Here is a 14,520-nt window from a genome sequence, read left to right as displayed (position 1 = left end):
AGGCCTTCATACTTACCGTTCGGTTAAGACCCGCCTCCACGCGGCAGTCTCTTCTGCTGCTGGAGCGGAGGACCACCCAGACCAATCTGGGGAGTGACCGGGCGGGAGAACTTTAGGACTTCTGTCGGCATTGCATGCCGGCACACGCCAGCGGATGCTCCCCAGTGATCTTCTCTCTCCGCCGGCGTGAGAACCTGACGAAACTCGCTCGGAGGGGAGAGCGCCCAGAAACCAGGGAGACCTTCCAAGCCGGCAGTAAGTCGACCAAACTCGGGCCCGATTAATTTATTTGTACACGTTTAATGGCAACGTGAGTAGATTATACAACTAAGATTAATATATGCGCTCCGACACTTTAAGCTTCCATAAATCAAGTTCCTCATGAGTTATAAAGATTTAAACTATTGCCTGACTATGCAGCCTCTCCATTTGACTAAGAGATGTTTAAAATGCATCACTGAACCCTTATGCAATATTAATGGGCTTCGAACGCTCAAAACTTGTAAAACAGGATTTGTAATTTGAAAGTGACCTACCAAACATGGAAGAGAGTGCAATATTGCCTTTTGCACTTAGTTTTTGAACCCAGATTTCCTACCTGTGTCTAATACAGGAGGCCACGTTCTTACATCAACTGCTGCTCCTGCTTCTCTCGACCTTAGAAGTTTTACGACCAATTGCGATGTCATTATGCATGCTGATCTGCTGACCTGCAAAATAATGGATCTGTTAGGTAAGCAATGTACAGAGGCTGTAGGAAAGGTCAAAATTAATATGGCCTTTACAACAAAGATTTATACAAAAGAGGGCATCCAAATAGAAAACTTTCGATCATCAACAAAAATGATGTATTTTTAAAAATTTGTTCTCGGAATGTGAGTGGTGCAAGCAAGGGCAGCATTTATTGTTCATTAATTGAGTGGTTTGATACAAGAGAGTGTCTTCAGAGGGCAGTTAAGAGTCAACTGCATTTGTGTGAGAGACTGGAGTCACTTACAGGCCAAACTGGGTAAGGAGGGCAGATTCCTTTCCTAAAGCACATGTGTGATCTATTTGGGTTTTTAAAGACAATCCGAGAGCTTCACAGTGTTAGAAATCAGGGCTGTCCAAAATGTATATGGTTATGCAACTAAAACTGTGATGCGAAGAATGCTGTGTTTACATGGTCGTCTTGAACGGGAGACAAAGTGTCTTCTCAGACTGGTATTAGATGCTTAGAAATGCTAATATTTTGGTTCTCTGCTGAGATGTTATAACATTCTGCATTATAACAACCATTATCTGTTGTTTTCAAGTTAAGACTTCAACTTTCTTGAAGACAATGTGTTATAGAAAGACTTAGAATGAATGGAAGGTGGAGAAGTTAACGTAAATAATTTGCTACGTCTTAAAGGAGATAGCGACCCTGAAGTGGGCAGTTTTCTGGCTTGGCCTCATGAGATCAAAGGGAGGATAGGGACAAGAGGGATTAAATTAATTTCAAAGGACGAACCCTGGAAAAGTATACACAGAAAAGACCAAAATCTTGACACATATTTAGGAAGGGCTCTTGATTCAGAATCGAAACAAAGAACTCGACACGGCATTGGATCGGGAGTTTTTAGGGGAACCTCTATAGGTCAAAAGGTCATGTCAATATTCCTTTCCAGGCCTACCTCAAAAAAAAGAGAATAAAACACCGAGAGATCTTTTCAGTGCAAACAGTGCGAGGGGAGAACGAGACAGAAGTTGGGCTGGTCGAATGCTCTTTGAGCGATCCCATGCTTTACCGAAGGAAGCGCTAGACGAAGGGAAAGAAACTGCAAGGCAGAGAACTGCTCACGCACAGCAGCCGTTTGCCCGATCGGTATCAACTACTTATTACGGTCGTATGGTTTTGTTGTATAAATAATGTGTTATATTCAGTCTTAAACTCTGATTAAACACAATGGGCCCAAGTTTCCACAAGAAAAAAAACGGGGCGCCCCTCCGAGCTGGGCGCCCGTTTTTCGCGCCTAAAAAAATCCTCGGTATTCTCCACCTACTTACAGGTCCTCTGGCCCTCGGCGCAGCCAGCACGAGCTGTGGGGGGGGCGGAGCCAGGTCCCGGCGCTGAAAACAGTGCCGGGACCTCTGCACATGCGTGCTACAGTCGGCACACAAGTGCAGTAGCTCCAGGCGCCGAACTGTGTGGGATGGGCCCGAAGCACGCAGCCCCTAGCCCTGGCTGAATGGCCTCACTGGGGCTGCGTGAATGAGGCTCCTCCCACGGCCAGCTCCTGCTCCCCCCCCCCGACCCGACACTCGCTCCCCCCCGCCCCGCCGACCAGACCTGACCCGACATCCGCGCCCCCCCGCCGCCGACCAGATACCCGCTCCCCCCACCCCCGCCGACCAGACCTGATCCGACACCCGCGCCGACCAGACCCAACCCTACACCCACTCCCGCCCCCTCCCCCCCCGCCCCGCCGACCAGACACTCGCTCCCCCCCACCCCGACCCGACACCCGCTCCCCCCCCGCCCCGACTGACCCGACCCACCCCCCCCCACCCCCGCTCTCTCTCCTCTCTCTCCCCTCTCTCTCTCTCTCTCCCTCCCTCTCTCGCTCAGTGGCACGAACGGCTGCAGAATTCTCCCTGGCTGAAGCACTTTCACACAGGTAGGAAGATGGTTTATTTAATCTTTTCTTGGCTTATAAATGTTTATTCAGGTTGGATTTATTTGTATAATATTTGTAGAAGTATAAATAAGGATTTATTGTCGAATTTAATGACTTCCCCCCCACCTCGTTCTGGACGCCTAATTTGTAACCTGCGCCTGATTTTTTAATGTGTAGAACAGGTTTTTTCAGTTCTACAAAAATCTTCACTGGCTCCATTCTACTTTAGTTTGGAGTACATTTTCACTGTGGAAACTTTCAAATCAGGCGTCAGTGGCCGGACACGCCCCCTTTTGAAGAAAAAATTCTGTTCTAAACTAGAACTGTTCTACCTGACTAGAACTGCAGAAAAAAAAAATGTGGAGAATTGCAATTTCTAAAATAGTCCGTTCTCCACCAGTTGCTCCTAAAAATCAGTCGCGAATCATGTGGAAACTTGGGCCCAATATACCCACCAGATTAATAATCAGCATCGACTGTAAACCAAAGTGACCAGAGATGACCTTAACTTGGCTATTTCTAACAACAGTTACTTTTACTGTAAATAAAAACCCAAGACCCCACCATTCCCCATAATGAGTTTACAAACCACTATGGAATACCTGATAATATGGAGAGTGGATACATTGGAGATTACATATTTGAGATTTATAAGTCTCCTTCTGTACACATGTATGATATATATATATATATATATATATATATAATGTATGACAATGTGTTACTACTAAAGAATGATTCCAATGTGAAAAATATATTTTACTCCATAGTTACAGTGCAATATAAAAAATATATAATTTTACTCTGTGTAAGATAGCTATAGTAGTTTTATCAACCAAATAAATACTATTGTTGCAAAGGAAAAGGGCGACATTTCTAACATGCTCTCTGGACTGTGAAAAGGAAATAAAATGAGGCAGATTTTGCGGTGGGTATGATGCTGTACTCAGAATACGCCGCCATATCGCCTTTGAAATTGACCGCAAGTTCAGGATTCCGCATGCGCTTGCACATACGTCCAAAAATGTGATGGTCAGTGAAAGCAGGCGCAGGAGCCCATTTCACTGTGAAAGGAACACATTTGTGTTGAACATTGAGAGCAAGCAGCGGATACAGGGCCCGAATTTGCACTCCCCACAGGCACGTTCGAGGTGCACCCATGCCCATGGGATCCCCACAGGTTCCGGGTTTCGGCATGCAAAGCACAGGCGCCTAAAGCTGGAACTTGCGATCTGTCACGAATTCTCTTGACAGATCGCACGCCTCCGAAACTAAAGGGCCTCCGCGGGCGGAGAGTTGGATGATCTGCCTGCTTTCATCAGCGTAAGGCTTTTAATGTACAGAATAATACATTTCTTTCAATAATTGAAACATTTAAAATTCTATTAAATATGGTAAATTTATTTTTAGACCGTTTAAAATATGTACATTTGTTTTTCAAAAAAATGTAATTTTTGCTTTAAATAATTAATTAAATTCAATTTTGATTAATTTTAAATGTGTGATGTTTTTCTATTTATTTTCAGTGTTCTGAGGGGTATTCCCATTCATACATGCTAAATAGTTACACGACCCCTGAGCAACAACCAGGGGACATAGATTTAAAGTAATTGGGTGGAGGTTTAGAGGGGATTTGAGGGGAAATTTCTTCACCCAGAGGGTGATGGGGTTCTGGAACTCACTGCCTGAAAGGGTGGTAGAGACAGAAACCCTCATCACATTTATAAGATACTTGGATGTGCACTTAAAGGGCCCAAGCTTCAGCCGCCCGATAGAACTGCGCACATCGGAGTGGCCCGCCTAATTTATCGAACACAAATTGCGGCGAATACTTACCTAGCGATTCTCCGATATCTGTAGACCCAATTGCACCTCGGTGCTGCGCAGCAGGAGCTGCTGGAGGCGGAGCTACAGCCCTGCGCCAAAAACAGTGCCGGCAGCTGCGCGCATGCGCAGTGAAGGCTGAGCGCGTGCGCAGTAGCTGCCGGCGTCCTGTCTCTGGGGCGACGACCCTATCCCAGGCCGAAGGGACGTCGCCCCCTATCCTGGGCCGTGTGGCCTGCGTCTCTTACCTCGGCGACGGGGCCCGCCCGCCCGGCCACTCGCTGGGGGCGGGCCCCGCCCGAAGAGACGTCGGCAGCCCGGCATTGGCTGTGTGCGGGCCCCGCCCGAAGTCCTCGGCGGGGCCCAGCTTCCTCGTTGTCAGCGGGGCCCGCCCGCCCGCCCGCATCGTACTGGGGCAGGGCCCAGCTTCCTCGTTGTCAGCGGGGCCCGCCCGCCCGCCCGCATCGTACTGGGGCAGGGCCCAGCTTCCTCGTTGTCAGCGGGGCCCGCCCGCCCGCCCGCATCGTACTGGGGCAGGGCCCAGCTTCCTCGTTGTCAGCGGGGCCCGCCCGCCCGCATCGTACTGGGGCAGGGCCCAGCTTCCTCGTTGTCAGCGGGGCCCGCCCGCATCGTACTGGGGCAGGGCCCAGCTTCCTCGTTGTCAGCGGGGCCCGCCCGCATCGTACTGGGGCAGGGCCCCGCCCGAAAAGTCGGCGGCAGCAGCAGCCACCCGGCATCAGCTTCTTTTCTTTGTCGTCTTCTCTCTCACCGCCCCCATCATCTTCTCTTCCCCGTCCCCCCCAATCATTTTCTGTTCTCCCCCCCCCCCCCTTTTTCACCCTGGTGCTGCAGTCGGTGAGAAGAAATAATGTTTTATTTATTGAGTGATTTTTAATTTTTGTCTAATTTTTAATTTTTTAAAATTTATTTGGATTGATTTATTGGTTTATTTATCATTGACGAAGGCTCTTTATTTGCAAAAGTGAAGTGTTTAATGTTTGTAAACCCACCTCCCCTCCCCCCATCTTTCGTTCCCTACGCCTGATTTCCAAGTGTAGGCAAGGTTTTTCTGAGCGTACAAAAATCTACACTTATTCCAATCAAGCCTAAACTTGCAAAGCAGGCGTAAATGGCTGGACACGCCCCCTTTTGAAAAAAAATCTGTTCTAAAATAAAACTGTTCTAACTCACTAGAACTGGAGCAAACTAAAGGCCAAGAATTGCAATTTCTAAGATACTCCATTCTAAACTAGTTGCTCTAAAAAAATAGGAGCAACTCAGGCCAAAACTTGACCCCAAAGTGCTGTAACCTACAGGGCTACAGACCAAGAGCTGGAAAGTGGGATTAGGCTGGATAGCTCTTGGTCGGCCGGTGCGGACACGATGGGCCAAAATGGCCTCCTTCTGTGCTGTAAATTTCTATGATTCTATACTTGAGAGTTCCATATATACAGAACCACCATAAGTATGAATGGGGATTCCCCTACTCTGATAGGTTGGGCCAGCCCACGTGGTCTCAGTGATGTATATGAAATCCATACGCTCCTGGGGTACGTGGGCCTCTACAAAGGCCTTCGCGTAGAGGCCCAGGACGGTAAGTCTCCGAACCTCCGGGAACAACAGGTACTTTATAAGAAATTTTTGCCGTCGAAGGCATCACCCGCAGGAACCTTCCAACCGCAAATTCTGTGCCATAGTTTCTCCACCGATTTCACAGTGCATCTGAAATGATTGTTCGCCATTCTGGTATCACTTCACAATTTATGGTCTACAGGGCTGTTGCGATACCCGCCCTCCTATACGGCTTAGAGATGTGGACCACATACAGTAGACACCTTAAAGCGCTGATGAAATACCACCAGCGCTGCCTCCGCAAGATCCTGCAAATCCACTGGGAGGTTAGGCACACCAATGTCAGTATTCTCGACCAGGCCAACATCCCCAGCATCGAAGCACTGACCACACTCGACCAGCTCCGGTGGATGGGCCACATCGTCCGCATGCCTGACACGAGACTCCCAAAGCAAGCGCTCTACTTGGAACACCTGCACAGCAAGCGAGCCCCAGGTGGGCAGAGGAAACGTTTCAAGGACACCCTCAAAGCCTCCTTGATGAAGTGCAACATCCCCAACAGCACCTGGGAATCTCTGGCCAAAGACCACCCTAAGCATCTAGGAGGGCGCAGAGCACCTCGAGTCTCATCGCCGAGAGCATGCAGAAACCAAACGCAGACAGCGGAAGGAGTGCGTGGAAAACCAGACTCCCCACCCATCGTTTCCTTTAACCACTGTCTGTCCCACCTGTGAAAGAGACTGTAGTTCCCGTATTAGACTGTTCATCCACCTGAGAACTCACTTTTAGAGTGGAAGCAAGTCTTCCTCGATTTTGAGGGACTGCCTATGATGGTGATTTCTTCACAATAAAATATATGTACCTAATGGCAACATTTAGAAACATTTAAAATTATGATATTGCCACACCTATTGTATGATCAACAACTGGGCATTCGGCACAGATCATTTATATTTCCTCCAAATGTATGAAATAAAACCATTTTGAAGTTGAATTATTTTATATAATACATTTAAAGCTGCCCAATAGCTAGTGTGCTACATGCATGGTGTATAGTAACCCAAAAAGATCATTGCCAACGCTGTTGAATCGCAATCCATCGTGACAATATTGTTACATTTATCTTTTCTCACTAATGGATCTTTGACAGGATATTAAATATAAGAATAAAAAACTTAGCTGATTTACATAAAATACACCGAATACATCATTAATTTAAAAAACCGGGATGTTTGAAGTACAGCAAAGGTAATTCTTTGGGCGAGCAAAACAATCTACAACACGCTACAATGCTCCTTACTGCAAAGAAAAGGAACATGTTTCTTAGTATGAAATATAAATAATGTAACGTTTAATGCACTCCCTAAGTGATAGAAATTGTTTTAACCTCAATAGAAGAGCTAAACAATTTATTTCATTTTAGTAAACGATTCAAGGACGAGAATCTTCCATTGACCTCAAATTATCTTCATTAACCTTCAAGTGGAAAACAGATGCCAAATTATTGTATTTTGTTACATCATTTTAACAAAATGCTTATATATGAATTAAGTCCAAGTACCAGTTTAATTAAACGTTTTGAGAAGTTTTTGAAAAATCTACCCCGAACAGCATCACCTTTTATTCCTTTCTCACTCAGGTGTTTATCGAGCTTCCCCTTAAATGCATTGATCAAGTATTAATTTCTTTATATTTCTCATTTACAATGTAACAGCTTTATTCTTGCAGGTTTTACCTTTGGAACAATATTATCTCACCATCAAATATCATTCATTTTGAAATTTGGAACAATCATTTTAAAATACATAAAGAACTGTAGATCTTTATTTTGACAAAATAATCTGTAAAAAAATACATTTAAAATTAAATATCTTGGAATGCATTTGGGGCGGGTTAACAAAACAAGAGAATACACAATAAATGGCAGGATACTGAGAAGTGTAGAGGAACAAAGTGATCTTGGAATGCATGTCCCTGGAAAGGTGGTTAAGAAGGCATACAGAATACTTTCCTTTATTAGCCGAGGCTTAGAATACAAGGGCAGTAGTGATACCCGCCCTCTTATATGGCTCAGAGACGTGGACCATATACAGTAGACTCCTCAAAGCTCTGGAGAAGTACCATCAGCGATGCTTCCGCAAGATCCTGCAAATCCACTGGGAGGATAGACGCACCAACATCCCCAGCATTGAAGCACTGACCACGCTCGACCAGCTCCGTTGGGCGGGCCACATCGTCCGCATGCCCGACATGAGACTCCCAAAGTAAGCGCTCTACTTCGAATTCCTACACGGCAAGTGAGCCCCATGTGGGCAGAGGAAATGTTTCAGGGACACCCTCAAAGCCTCCTTGATAAAGTGCAACATCCCCACCGGCACCTGGGAATTCCTGGCCCAAGACCGCCCGAAGTGGAGGAAGAGCCTCTGGGAGGGCGCTGAGCACCTCGAGTCTCGTCGCCAAGACCATGCAGAAACCCAACGTAGACAATGGAAGGAGCATGCGGAAAACCAGACTACCCACCCACCCTTTCCTTCAACCTGTCTGTCCCACCTGTGACAGAGATTGTAATTCCCGTATTGGACTGTTCAGTCACCTGAGAACTCACTTTTAGAGTGGAAGCAAGTCTTCCTCGATTTCGAGGGACTGCCTATGATGATGATGAGAATACAAGAACAGAAAGGTTATGCTAGAACTGTATAAAACACGAGCTAGGCCATAGCAAAAGTACTGAGAGCAGTTCTGATCACATTACAGGAAAGATATGATTGCACTAGAGAGGGTACAGAGGAGGTTTTTGAGGATGTTGCCAGGACTGGAGAACTTTAGCTATGAGGAAAGATTGGATAGGCTGGGGTTACTTTTTTTGGAACAGAGAAGGCAGAGACCTTAGTAACCATGAAAGAGACTTGGTTTCTTTCATGGGGAAAGGCAAAGCTGGCCAGTGCAAAAGTTATCTGCCAAACACAGAAGAGAGCGCATTACTACCTTTTACACTTAAGTTTCTGATTTCAAATTTACATCACCAGCTGCTCCTACTTCGCTCAACCTTAGAGGTTCTACTACCAATTATAATAGATACAAAACCGTCTGTTAAATTCTCTGCAGAAAGTTACATTCAAACATTTCCTATAAATTGTTTACCAAATACATAGGAGTGCAATTCTTAACTTAACCCGCTGAGTGGGAAACCCGAGATCAGGTGGAACGTCAGTGCAGAGTAAAATCGGGCGGGGTGTGAAACCAGTGGTGCACCCAATCTGGTCAGTTTCTCAGTGGGCGGATTAGTTAAAATTACCCCCAAACTGCAACTCTCCCGACTAGAAAAAAAATATGTTCAGCATATTTTGTAGCTTTTCCTTTATTTTTTATTTTTTTCCCCCCCTCCCGTAATATTGAGCTTCCACTGACTAGCAAATATATTTCCCAGCATTAGGTTACCAGTGCTAATTCCGCCACCCCCACCCCCCCTCCCCATTATCATTACATACACTGTTACAAATTCAAGGTTAAAACTACACAGGCTTTTTATGGTTAAAGATTAAATTATGCACTTACACATTAATTTAGCTAATCAATAAAGCATTTAATGGTACATATACATATTTTAAAATAATTCCTCCTTCTTTCTGAATTAAAATGTACTACAAATCAACTAAGTACTGCATAATATTGCATTGTGTACCAGTCTTTGTAAAGGGTTTCAAGTGAAGAGCTACAGTTTATTTATTTTTTTAAGTGACGTGGAAAGATACTCCATAATATGATGAATTTATGAACAAGCCAATCCAAGGGTCTTGTTCCCACCCTGGTGCAAAACAGAAGGGACAAGGCAGCTGAAATATAGGGCCCAATTTTCCCCAACCCCTTTTTTCGGCGCACTTACCCGAAATGCGCCAACTTTGCGTGCTGGAAACGGTGCCGAAAAAAAGTGGCCCCATCCTGCCCGCTCTGCTGAATCTCCCGTGTCCTAGCACGGCGTATCTAGTGCAGGTGGGGGGGGGGGCAGCGCAACAGGCCAGTGCAGAAAGCACTGCCGGCAACTGCGAGCATGCGCAGAGAAGTCTGCGCGCATGCACCTCGCCCTCCCAGCGTGTCCTGCGGGTTGTGAGCAGGGCCCGATGCTCACAGCCCCTATCCTCGGTCGAGTGGCCTCCTGCACCAGCCAGCCAGCCCGCTGACTTCCCGGGCCGAGGTATGACTTGAGTTTTATTTTTTATTTCTTGATGGTTGTGCTTTGTTTAGTGAGGAGAGATTTGACTTGGAGGGGGGGGGGGGGAAAAGAGTGTTTTGATGGGGGGGGGGGGGGAATTAAAAAACAAAAAATACTCCAGCATAAAGGTAGGACTTCTATTTTTTAATGTTATTGATTGCTTGCTTATTACTTTTTGGCCTTTGTTTAGTGCTTTGTAAGTCTTGGTGCTTTAAATGTACTAACCTGTGCCGAATTCTTCACTGTCTGCAATGTTTTTCAGAGCTGGCTACATACGCTGACCTAAGTCGATTTGGAGTAAGTTTTAGCTGGCCAAAGTAGCATAAATGGCCAAAACTGGCGTAAGTGTCTGGGAACGCTCCCTTTTGAAAAAAAACTCAACAAAAAAAATCCTACCTAACGGAGTTACTCTGGAGCAAGTTTATTGGGTAAAATGGCATTTTTTTAAAACTTACACCTGGACTTCTGTATTGGGAATGGCAAAACTGTTAATCCAAGATGAGGGAGCATTTATATTTTCTTATTAATATCCCAGAAGCCACAGGAAAAATACAATGGTGTTGAACGATGCTGAAAATCCTTTCCCGATCATTCCATTATCAATTTTAAAGCTTGATTAATCTAAAGATCCAAGTTTATGTCATTTCCATGTGTGTGTATAGTGTGTGTATAGTGTGTGTATAGTGTGTGTATAGTGTGTGTATAGTGTGTGTATAGTGTGTGTATAGTGTGTGTATAGTGTGTGTATAGTGTGTGTATAGTGTGTGTATTGTGTGTGTATTGTGTTGTGTGTGTATTGTGTGTGTATTGTGTGTGTATTGTGTGTGTATTGTGTGTGTATTATATGCAGTACAGCAATACACCATTGTCGGTGAAACCACAAAGCTTGGAATTTTCTGGCTAGAAATGCGTTGAGTGCTTTTGCGTTGGAAAAAATGTATTTGCTCTGAATTTCACAATACAAATGTGCTTTGATGCAAGCGCCCCCGCCCCGCGAGTTCACCTCCCAACTTTCGGCATGTATTTCTTTTTGTGGCCTGCTGAGAAGCTGTATTAAATTGCACACAAAGCACCACAGCATGATTTAGTTGCTTCTAAGGCAGTAAAACTGCCAGACCCATTTTGCTACACAATGCTTCACTAATAAATGGAATTTCTAAATAGCGCAGCAGATAACTGAAATTTAAGTCACATCTTGCACTTTTTCCTTTATCGATAAGACTTCAGTGTCTTACTAATTTTTTTTTTAAAGATTAAAAAAAAGTGCAGTCTCTTGTCATCTCTGCTTGATAATGTCCTCTGCACCTATGATACATTCCATGACAATGCATTCTGGTTTGCCAAGGCTAAAGTAATTGAAAGTGTCATTATTATTTATTTGACAGTTTGAAAAAGTATTTTGAGACCCTTTTATTCTAATAGCAGCAGACTTGCTGTTGGAGCTCCCATGCTGTGAAATCCATCCCATTTACATTGCAACAGACAAAGCGAGCAAATGTAATCATGTGCATACACAGTTGTTTCAAAGTCTCAAATAATGGCTTCAATTTCATGCTACAGGAGTTCACCAGTGGCTGGGGAAGGCCCATGGAGATCAGCAAGCAGAAAATGGCAGGCTGGCAAGCATCCATAAGCAGCGCTCTCACCCATACCGACTGGTAGTACTGTTTTTCCCAGTCAGACAAATTAATAAATTTGACATTGTAAAATTATAATGTTGATAAATGTGGTATGGTGCATTAAGTGGAAGATTATTGTGTTAGCCGTGGCTCATGGTAGCACTCAGAAGGTTGTGGGTCCAGGTCCCACTCCAGAGACGCGAGTACTTAATCTCGGCTGATACTCCAGTGCCGTACCGAGGGAGGGCTGCATGGTCGGGGTACCATCTTTTGGATGAGACGTTAAACAAAGGCCCCTTCTGCCCTCTAAGGTGGACATAAAATATCCAAAGACACTATTTCGAAGATGAGCAGGGGAGTAACGCTTGGCAAAATTTTGCAGCCGTGGCAAATATTTATCCCTCAACCATCATCACTAAAACAGATTACCTGGTCATTATCACTTTGCTGCTTGTGAGACCTTGCTGTGCGCAAATTGGGTGTGCGTTTTCTAAATTACAACAGTAACTATACTTCAAAAGTACTTAATCGGCTGTAAAGTGCTTTGGGAAATCCTGAGGTCATGAAAGGCACTATATAAATGCAACCCTTTCTTTAAATGGTGGTGGCAGATTACACCCCCCCACCCCCCTCCACGGTGGCACTGCTCTGCTGGAATACCTGATGAAAACTACTTCCCAAGATTGTTCTCAACTTGTCCACGACTAACATCACGACCTCCATTACTTAAGGGGGCAACCACCAAAGTCACGGCTACCATTCACAGCAGTGCTGTAATGTAAGTGGGCCATAAAGTACAGCCTTGAAGCACTGAGGGGATATTGCATCGTCATCTGTACCAAAGCACAGTTCAACAATAAACATGGGCCCTGTGACTGACAGCAATTAATATTACCACGTAAACTGAAGGTCAAAGACAAATAATGAGAACATTTCGCAAATGAGAAATATAAGCATGCTCAATTAACAGGAAGCTTTCCAGTCACATTTCCAAATCACTGAACAAACCATGATCATAATTACTATTCATGCAAATGTCTGTGTCCATATTTAAGCAATTACATTTTCCTCCATTAAGTCATCAGGATCTGTATTCTAAACAGGCAAGCACAGTCCGACTGCTCCCAGCTACTTGCAGAACAGATTTTCCCCATGTCTGGAGATAAGCAACAGTTTGATAAGGAATGCTACTCTTTAGGTCTGAACTATTTTACCAGCAGGAACTTAAATAGCCCAAATTTCCCCATGAGTTGCACCATTTTTTTTAGTGTAACTTGATTTTTCTGGTGTATCTTTTTAGTTGCAAATATGGCCATTTAATTTGCGCCAGTGTAAGTGAGTTAGTTAGGTTTTTTGTTAGGTTAATTTTTTTTTCCAAAAGGGGGCGTTCCCAGTCACTGACACCATTTATGCCAATTTGGCCAGAAAAAAGTTGTATTAAACTAACTTAGGGCAGCGTATGTGTCCACTTTTTTCCCCGCACAGAAAGACCTCACTTACAGTTAAGGAATTGGTGCAAGTAACTTAAAGCACCACCAAGCACCAAAGCACAAAAAGTAATAAACAATTAACAAATAAAATAGAAGCAACCCTGCACATAAAGCACCAAGACCAAAGTAATAAGCAATCAATAAATAAAAAATAAAAAAAATAGAAGGAACACTGCACCTAAACAACATTTCAAGCACCACCAAGCACCAAACAGAGCACAAGCAGTAATAACCAATAAAAACTAAAGAACTGAAGTAAATAATGAAATTAACAAATAAAGAGCTGAAGTAAATCCTACCTTCAGTCCCTTCGGCCTGGGATAGGGGAGGGAGAACGCGGCTGCCGCCCCACCGACTTTCAATCCTTTTTGGGCAGGAATTTTTTCCCTTTTTGCCCATTTTTGGGGTTTTTGGTCAGACTTTAGAAACGGTAGCCTGAAACCTGGCAGAGGCATGGGGTTTCGGCTCCCTCGCGTGAGGGACCGCAATCGACTCCATTTAGCCCCGAAAGGAGTTCGGAGATCGGACTGATTTGGGCGCACGTTCAACGGTCGGCAAGTGTGCTAGAGCCAGGCAGGCCACATGTGGAAGGACACCGAGGTCCAGTGCAACACACGGCATATGATTCTAAGCATCTTTGCCCAATGACATCTTCAAAGAGCTTCACATATAAATTATTTGTAATACAATCTAACTGCATGTTGGTGGTTATTTATTGATACACAGGATGGGATGTAGGTTAAGCACATGGCCGTCACTGTATATGTGCTTCTTTAACATGACAAGACCGCCACCCAACCAAACGAGCGCAAAGCCAGCCCTGCATGGCAAGCGACGTCACTACACAACAAGCTATCCTCGGTCCAAACCACTAGACTGCAGCCAAAGACGACCAACCTCTCCCCCCCTCTCTCTCGCCCCGATCAAAATTCAATCGCACCAACCTGTTTTTTGCAGCCCTCAGCAGGTGGCCTGTGCGGCAGGCCATTCGGCCTGGGATAGGGGCTGGACGCGTTCTGCAGGCATTATCATGGGACGGACCTACTGCGCATGCGTGACCGCTCTACTGCGCACGCGCGCAGCTGCCGACACTGTTTTCAGCGCAGGGCTGTAGCTCCGCCCCCCACTATGATTGCCATGCCACGCCAAGCCCTAGGATGGTCCAC

General features: G+C 45.1%; 1 protein-coding gene across 1 annotated transcript in view; it reads right to left on the bottom strand.

The window, feature by feature from the left end:
- Positions 1-14,520, bottom strand: part of LOC139264688 (disco-interacting protein 2 homolog C) — a 622,729-nt gene that overhangs the window by 80,053 nt on the left and 528,156 nt on the right. The window contains exon 28 of the mRNA XM_070881594.1: positions 599-710. Within this exon, the coding sequence (XP_070737695.1) occupies positions 599-710 (112 nt within the window). The remainder of the gene's footprint in view (positions 1-598; positions 711-14,520) is intronic.

This window comes from Pristiophorus japonicus, chromosome 5, assembly GCF_044704955.1.
Source record: "Pristiophorus japonicus isolate sPriJap1 chromosome 5, sPriJap1.hap1, whole genome shotgun sequence".
NCBI lineage: Eukaryota > Metazoa > Chordata > Chondrichthyes > Pristiophoridae > Pristiophorus > Pristiophorus japonicus.
Note: the sequence above shows the minus strand (reverse complement) of the source record. Positions and strands in the feature narration are given on the sequence as shown.